This window comes from Salvia hispanica, chromosome 3, assembly GCF_029641045.1.
Source record: "Salvia hispanica isolate PSC_SH4W2 chromosome 3, Shi_PSC_v1, whole genome shotgun sequence".
Lineage (NCBI taxonomy): Eukaryota > Viridiplantae > Streptophyta > Magnoliopsida > Lamiales > Lamiaceae > Salvia > Salvia hispanica.
In genome coordinates this window covers 64250835-64259657 of record NC_142694.1, presented here as the reverse complement: position 1 = coordinate 64259657, position 8823 = coordinate 64250835, and the positions used below count along the sequence as shown (strand labels likewise).

The window sequence follows — 8823 nt, the reverse complement described above, 5'->3', positions numbered from 1 at the left end:
GGCCAGCCCACTAATCAATAATTAAATAATATTAATAGAATTATTTAGGTTTTTATTTGTTATCTTCTTCTCCAACCTGATGTCTGCGTGTTTTACTGAATTACTGTAAGTTTTTTCTCCATTCCTTTTCTTCTTGCATTTTCATTTCTCTACCTTTCCTTGTTCATTTCATAAATATATAATGATTTGGACTTGAATGCAATAAATCAAAATCTAAAAAGTTTTTTAGTATAATTTTAGTGTAAACCTAAAGATAGGTATTTTTTCATCAAAAACTTATAATAGGATTTGTTTTGCAGTACTGTTGGAGGTATTTTCCTACTGTATTTTAAGTTTTGCAGTACTGTTGGAGATGTTCTTATGAGTTAAATAGATAGAATAAAGTAAGAGAATAAAGTAAGAGAGAGAAAAAATATGAAATTATATTATTTTTATTTTAAAAAATTTAGTGGATCATGAGGTCAAGTTTTTATATTAATTTTGAAAATAAAATATGACTCGGACGAAGGAAGGAATAAATTTGATTTTATATTAAAAGCATCAGACTTTTCGAAAATAATAGAGTACATATAACAAAATCTTGATAGCACTTTCCTGAATCTTCTTCTTCAATGGCCGTCTCGCGTTGCTCGCTTGCACTTCCGCTGCAGACTGCAGACCCCCTCTTCACCGCTGCGTCTCTTCTCACACCACCCCTTCCGGCTCTCTCCTACTCACCTTTGCGGCGACGCAATTTCTGCTTTCCTCTCCCACCCTCCCCTGCATCCCTGCTTCGAGGTGATTTGACTCAATTTTACAAATTTAAGAGGGCATTTGAAATTTGAACTATGCTGTTGTGGACATCCCTCCTAAGTTGTTGATGATAGTTTCTGTTGTGGATGCTTCCAATTAGATAATTTCTAGTTTTTGATCAAGCATTTGTGGAACTATTATTGACTCTTATTTGTGATTTCTTATGAACTGGGAAAATTGCTTCTTGAATATGTCAAATAAGTTCTCTACTCGATCATATAGTTAAGAATCGGAAGTGCATCATTACAACACAGCACAACACTACTAGTTTAGGGTAACTACAAAAGCTTAAAAGGAGTAAGCTGAATAGGAGGTGAGGTTAATTTCATTTCATTTTTCATATTCGGACTATACGAGTGTGGTGAAGTTTGGTTAATTAAGCCTATTATTTGGAATTTGATTTTGTGATTTTGAATCTTGATAGTTATCACTAACTAAGGATTTATTTTTCTCTCAAGAAAATGGAGTAGCATGTTGCAATACCCATAATGAGTTCAAATTCTCAGTTTGTGAGCATGTGTTTCAATTTCTGAAGATTTCTTGCATCTTTTCTCCTTCCAGTGAAATCTAAACCAAACGAAGCAGAAGCCATTCCTCTTGCATATACCTTTACTGAATTCAAGCAGTTGCTCCTTCCAGTCATAGACCGTAACCCTTATCTTACAGACGGTACAAAGCAGGTATGATCCTTTTTTGTTTTGTTCTGGGAGAAACTTAATTGCATATTATGGTTGCCATGGTAAGTTGGTGTAGACTTGGAGGTCTCTAGCAACCTGTTGAACTGTAGAAAATCCTTGTTAAATGGAGTAATAAGTTGCAACAGGTTTGCCCCCAAATTTTTATTTACTTTTCCTAGCATGGTAGTATAGTCTTTTGTCACTCATTATCAACCAGTATCAAAGTCATGTGCTTGTGCTCTCTGAAATCCCAGCTTCAGATTCTATTTTTGAACTCCTTACTTTTACTATGTAAAAGGAAAAAAAAAATCATTAGTTCAACATCTCTACTATTACTATGTATGTACGACATCGAGCAAATGTATACAGGTTAGAGACCCATTCTGCTGGCTACAGATTGTTGGATAAAGCTATATTTATCGCTTAGTGCTTACCTTGTGATTCGCCTATGTATTTGTGGTTATACTTATAGAACTAGCATTGCTTCAATAGGCAACATCGACAATTGCTGCTCTGGCAAAGAAATATGGGGCTGAAGTAACAGTTGTAGGTATGGTCAACACTCCACCTTTCTCTTGTAAATTTCTGCAAAACTAACTGGTGGGATGTAGTTGGGGGGAGAACTTACATGCTTCAGACGGATTCAAGAAATATGGAACTTAATGTTGTTTGCAGTTATCGATGAAAAGGAGAAGGAAACATTGTCGGAGCATGATACTCAACTAGCTAGTATTCGCTGGCATTTAGCTGAAGGTAAAATTGTCCATAGGTTCATATGAAATTTTATTTCTTGAGAACTTTGTTGTTTGATAATATATTGTACTCCCTTTGTCCCATTAAAAATGAAACGTTTTCATTTTTGGATTGTCCCATTGAAAAATGAAACGTTTCCTAAAATGGAAACAATTTTTCACCTCTCTTACTTTACTCTCTCTTCATTAACACACAAAAACACTACATAAAATCCCGTGTCGATTCCCAAATGTTGCATATTTAATGGGACGGAGGGAGTAGTATTGTTGAGTTCATACATTTCAGTTGGATAAAGAAATGTTGGTTGACTTGTTTATCAACAAACAATACAGGGGGTTTCCAAGAATTCAAACTGTTAGAGCGACTTGGAGGAGGAAACAAGCCGACTGCAATCATCGGAGAGGTTGCTGATGAAATGAATATGGATCTGGTGGTTTTGAGCATGGAGGCCATCCACTCCAAACATGTCGACGCAAATCTTTTAGCGGAGTTCATCCCTTGCCCGGTCTTGCTTTTGCCTCTATAATAATTTTTGGCCGTGGAAGGTAGTTTTGAGTTCCGGAATGTGACTGAGTTATGAGAAATTGTTTTTCATGCCCTTTTGATTTAATCAACCAACTACTAAATCCACTTATCAAACTACTATGGAGGAATAAATTATGTTATAACAGAGCTTGTTTATGTTTTGAATTATGTGTATATTTCTTCTATCAACTTCTTATATGTCAGAGAATACGAGGAATTGAGTACTTGTATATTAGGGTGTCTGAGCTCGTAGCAATTTGGTTAAAAGGTATTTTTGTTCGAAACTTTGAAATGGGGATATATATACTCTCCTATTTTTAGATTTATATGTTAACTATCATTTTTAGATTTATTTAAGATGACAACCCTTTTTAAAGTGATAACGTACCACCAATCTCGTGCTGCCATGTGGCATGTAATTCAGCAATATTAGAGGCATATCCAGCAATACTCATTTAGTATGCGTTTAGAGATTGCAAGATAGTAATAGGTGGATTGCTGTGTAGATTGTTAAGTATTGTTGTATAGGCATAGAATGTTTCAGTTGTAGTGTATATATAGACAAATTGCTTTTTTATACCGTTATTTTGTTGTATAGCTAATACAACAATACTCGGCACTCCGCACAACAATCCACGTAGGAGTATCATGCAATCTGTAGAAATCCATCTAAAACGCTTACTATGATATTGCTGGATAGCGTGCCACGTGGTAGCACGAGATTGGTGGTACGTTGTCACTCTAACTATGGTGACACCTTAATGCTTCCCATCATTTTCATATTTAATATCTATACATATATAAAAGAGAAAAGAGAAGTTTTGAGGTTTTAGATTTAGAGTTTAGATTAGATTAATAAACTTTTTTACTAAAATGTCATTTTATATTTTTTAATAAAATTGTAAAATAAAAAGATTTTATTTATATTTGGAATAATGAGAGTGAACGTGAAGCCAAAACGACGACGGCGTCAAAGGTGTCGGATTGTGCTCAAATTCGGTCGCGAGTTGCGGAACGTGCCTACTACCGATACTCATGGCAATGCCATGACCGGCGATGTATTTTGGGCATCCGAGGTCGTCCGAGGGGCGAAAATGCCAGGTTACTGTCCTGATACACAAAAGTTCCTGTTGTATATAAAGGAAGTCACTGTTCTGGTTCATCGTAATTCTTCGTGGTTACTGCTATAATTCATCGAAGTGACTCTATCGGGCTCACTGTTGTAATCTATATAAGCTAATGTTTTGATTGAATAAAGGTACTGATGAGGTGCATGTCATCGGCGGCGCAGGCAGCCAAAACGACGACGGCGTCAAAGGTGTCGGATTGTGCTCAAATTCGGTCGGGAGTTGCGGAACGTGCCTACGACCGATAATCATTGCTATGCCATGACCGGTGATGTATTTTTGGTATCCGAGGTCGTCTGAGGGGCGAAAATGCCAGGTTACTGTCCTGATACACAAAAGTTACTGTTGTATATAAAGGAAGTCACTGTTCTGGTTCATCGTAGATACTGTTATAATTCTTCGTGGTTACTGCTATAAATCATCGAAGTGACTCTTCTAAATCATCGGGCTCACTGTTGTGATCTATAAAAGCTAATGTTTTGATTGAATAAAGGTACTGATGAGGTGCGTGTCATCGGCGGCGCAGGCAGCCAAAACGACGACGGCGTCAAAGGTGACGGATTGTGCTCAAATTCGGTCGGGAGTTTCGGAACGTGCCTACGACCGATAATCATTGCTATGCCATGACCGGTGATGTATTTTTGGTATCCGAGGTCGTCTGAGGGGCGAAAATGCCAGGTTACTGTCCTGATACACAAAAGTTACTGTTGTATATGAAGGAAGTCACTGTTCTGGTTCATCGTAATTCTTCGTGGTTACTGCTATAATTCATCGAAGTGACTCTATCGGGCTCACTGTTGTAATCTATATAAGCTAATGTTTTGATTGAATAAAGGTACTGATGAGGTGCATGTCATCGGCGGCGCAGGCAGCCAAAACGACGACGGCGTCAAAGGTGTCGGATTGTGCTCAAATTCGGTCGGGAGTTGCGGAACGTGCCTACGACCGATAATCATTGCTATGCCATGACCGGTGATGTATTTTGGGCATCCGAGGTCGTCTGAGGGGCGAAAATGCCAGGTTACTGTCCTGATACACAAAAGTTACTGTTGTATATAAAGGAAGTCGCTGTTCTGGTTCATCGTAGATACTGTTATAATTCTTCGTGGTTACTGCTATAATTCATCGAAGTGACTCTTCTAAATCATCGGGCTCACTGTTGTGATCTATAAAAGCTAATGTTTTGATTGAATAAAGGTACTGATGAGGTGCGTGTCATCGGCGGCGCAGGCAGCCAAAACGACGAAGGCGTCAAAGGTGTCGGATTGTGCTCAAATTCGGTCGCGAGTTGCGGAACGTGCCTACTACCGATACTCATGGCAAAGCCATGACCGGCGATGTATTTTGGGCATCCGAGGTCATCCGAGGGGCGAAAATGCCAGGTTACTGTCCTAATACACAAAAGTTCCTGTTGTATATAAAGGAAGTCACTGTTCTGGTTCATCGTAATTCTTCGTGGTTACTGCTATAATTCATCGAAGTGACTCTATCGGGCTCACTGTTGTAATATATATAAGCTAATGTTTTGATTGAATAAAGGTACTGATGAGGTGCATGTCATCGGCGGCGCAGGCAGCCAAAACGACGACGGCGTCAAAGGTGTCGGATTGTGCTCAAATTCGGTCGGGAGTTGCGGAACGTGCCTACGACCGATAATCATTGTTATGCCATGACCGGTGATGTATTTTGGGCATCCGAGGTCGTCTGAGGGGCGAAAATGCCAGGTTACTGTCCTGATACACAAAAGTTACTGTTGTATATAAAGGAAGTCACTGTTCTGGTTCATCGTAGATACTGTTATAATTCTTCGTGGTTACTGCTATAATTCATCGAAGTGACTCTTCTAAATCATTGGGCTCACTGTTGTGATCTATAAAAGCTAATGTTTTGATTGAATAAAGGTACTGATGAGGTGCGTGTCATCGGCGGCGCAGGCAGCCAAAACGACGACGGCGTCAAAGGTGTCGGATTGTGCTCAAATTCGGTCGCGAGTTGCGGAACGTGCCTACTACCGATACTCATGGCAATGCCATGACCGGCGATGTATTTTGGGCATCCGAGGTCATCCGAGGGGCGAAAATGCCAGGTTACTGTCCTGATACACAAAAGTTCCTGTTGTATATAAAGGAAGTCACTGTTCTGGTTCATCGTAATTCTTCGTGGTTACTGCTATAATTCATCGAAGTGACTCTATCGGGCTCACTGTTGTAATCTATATAAGCTAATGTTTTGATTGAATAAAGGTACTGATGAGGTGCATGTCATCGGCGGCGCAGGCAGCCAAAACGACGACGGCGTCAAAGGTGTCGGATTGTGCTCAAATTCGGTCGCGAGTTGCGGAACGTGCCTACTACCGATACTCATGGCAAAGCCATGACCGGCGATGTATTTTGGGCATCCGAGGTCATCCGAGGGGCGAAAATGCCAGGTTACTGTCCTGATACACAAAAGTTCCTGTTGTATATAAAGGAAGTCACTGTTCTGGTTCATCGTAATTCTTCGTGGTTACTGCTATAATTCATCGAAGTGACTCTATCGGGCTCACTGTTGTAATCTATATAAGCTAATGTTTTGATTGAATAAAGGTATTGATGAGGTGCGTGTCATCGGCGGCGCAGGCAGCCAAAACGACGACGGCGTCAAAGGTGTCGGATTGTGCTCAAATTCGGTCGCGAGTTGCGGAACGTGCCTACTACCGATACTCATGGCAAAGCCATGACCGGCGATGTATTTTGGGCATCCGAGGTCATCCGAGGGGCGAAAATGCCAGGTTACTGTCCTGATACACAAAAGTTCCTGTTGTATATAAAGGAAGTCACTGTTCTGGTTCATCGTAATTCTTCGTGGTTAATGCTATAATTCATCGAAGTGACTCTATCGGGCTCACTGTTGTAATCTATATAAGCTAATGTTTTGATTGAATAAAGGTACTGATGAGGTGCATGTCATCGGCGGCGCAGGCAGCCAAAACGACGACGGCGTCAAAGGTGTCGGATTGTGCTCAAATTCGGTCGGGAGTTGCGGAACGTGCCTACGACCGATAATCATTGCTATGCCATGACCGGTGATGTATTTTGGGCATCCGAGGTCGTCTGAGGGGCGAAAATGCCAGGTTACTGTCCTGATACACAAAAGTTACTGTTGTATATAAAGGAAGTCGCTGTTCTGGTTCATCGTAGATACTGTTATAATTCTTCGTGGTTACTGCTATAATTCATCGAAGTGACTCTTCTAAATCATCGGGCTCACTGTTGTGATCTATAAAAGCTAATGTTTTGATTGAATAAAGGTACTGATGAGGTGCGTGTCATCGGCGGCGCAGGCAGCCAAAACGACGAAGGCGTCAAAGGTGTCGGATTGTGCTCAAATTCGGTCGCGAGTTGCGGAACGTGCCTACTACCGATACTCATGGCAATGCCATGACCGGCGTTGTATTTTGGGCATCCGAGGTCATCCGAGGGGAGAAAATGCCAGGTTACTGTCCTGATACACAAAAGTTCCTGTTGTATATAAAGGAAGTCACTGTTCTGGTTCATCGTAATTCTTCGTGGTTACTGCTATAATTCATCGAAGTGACTCTATCGGGCTCACTGTTGTAATCTATATAAGCTAATGTTTTGATTGAATAAAGGTACTGATGAGGTGCATGTCATCGGCGGCGCAGGCAGCCAAAACGACGACGGCGTCAAAGGTGTCGGATTGTGCTCAAATTCGGTCGCGAGTTGCGGAACGTGCCTACTACCGATACTCATGGCAATGCCATGACCGGCGATGTATTTTGGGCATCCGAGGTCATCCGAGGGGCGAAAATGCCAGGTTACTGTCCTGATACACAAAAGTTCCTGTTGTATATAAAGGAAGTCACTGTTCTGGTTCATCGTAATTCTTCGTGGTTACTGCTATAATTCATCGAAGTGACTCTATCGGGCTCACTGTTGTAATCTATATAAGCTAATGTTTTGATTGAATAAAGGTACTGATGAGGTGCATGTCATCGGCGGCGCAGGCAGCCAAAACGACGACGGCGTCAAAGGTGTCGGATTGTGCTCAAATTCGGTCGCGAGTTGCGGAACGTGCCTACTACCGATACTCATGGCAAAGCCATGACCGGCGATGTATTTTGGGCATCCGAGGTCATCCGAGGGGCGAAAATGCCAGGTTACTGTCCTGATACACAAAAGTTCCTGTTGTATATAAAGGAAGTCACTGTTCTGGTTCATCGTAATTCTTCGTGGTTACTGCTATAATTCATCGAAGTGACTCTATCGGGCTCACTGTTGTAATCTATATAAGCTAATGTTTTGATTGAATAAAGGTATTGATGAGGTGCGTGTCATCGGCGGCGCAGGCAGCCAAAACGACGACGGCGTCAAAGGTGTCGGATTGTGCTCAAATTCGGTCGCGAGTTGCGGAACGTGCCTACTACCGATACTCATGGCAAAGCCATGACCGGCGATGTATTTTGGGCATCCGAGGTCATCCGAGGGGCGAAAATGCCAGGTTACTGTCCTGATACACAAAAGTTCCTGTTGTATATAAAGGAAGTCACTGTTCTGGTTCATCGTAATTCTTCGTGGTTACTGCTATAATTCATCGAAGTGACTCTATCGGGCTCACTGTTGTAATCTATATAAGCTAATGTTTTGATTGAATAAAGGTACTGATGAGGTGCATGTCATCGGCGGCGCAGGCAGCCAAAACGACGACGGCGTCAAAGGTGTCGGATTGTGCTCAAATTCGGTCGGGAGTTGCGGAACGTGCCTACGACCGATAATCATTGCTATGCCATGACCGGTGATGTATTTTGGGCATCCGAGGTCGTCTGAGGGGCGAAAATGCCAGGTTACTGTCCTGATACACAAAAGTTACTGTTGTATATAAAGGAAGTCGCTGTTCTGGTTCATCGTAGATACTGTTATAATTCTTCGTGGTTACTGCTATAATTCATC

The 8823-nt window shown here is 41.4% G+C and overlaps 1 protein-coding gene across 1 annotated transcript; it reads left to right on the top strand.

The window, feature by feature from the left end:
• Positions 1 to 554: 554 nt before the first annotated feature.
• LOC125211496 (cell wall integrity/stress response component) lies at positions 555 to 2912 on the top strand. Its single transcript, XM_048111323.2, has 5 exons — positions 555 to 777; positions 1354 to 1472; positions 1962 to 2019; positions 2145 to 2222; positions 2555 to 2912. The coding sequence occupies exons 1-5, from the start codon at positions 612 to 614 to the stop codon at positions 2746 to 2748; spliced, it is 615 nt and encodes a 204-aa protein (XP_047967280.1). The 5' UTR covers positions 555 to 611; the 3' UTR covers positions 2749 to 2912.
• Positions 2913 to 8823: the final 5911 nt, after the last annotated feature.

Bases quoted from the DNA above. Each gene is read 5' to 3' on its own strand.
- LOC125211496 (XM_048111323.2), top strand. From the start codon at position 612: ATGGCCGTCTCGCGTTGCTCGCTTGCACTTCCGCTGCAGACTGCAGAC. The intron at 1,473-1,961 runs GTATGATCCTTT...TTGCTTCAATAG, and splicing joins TTACAGACGGTACAAAGCAG to GCAACATCGACAATTGCTGC. The intron at 2,020-2,144 runs GTATGGTCAACA...TGTTGTTTGCAG, and splicing joins GGCTGAAGTAACAGTTGTAG to TTATCGATGAAAAGGAGAAG.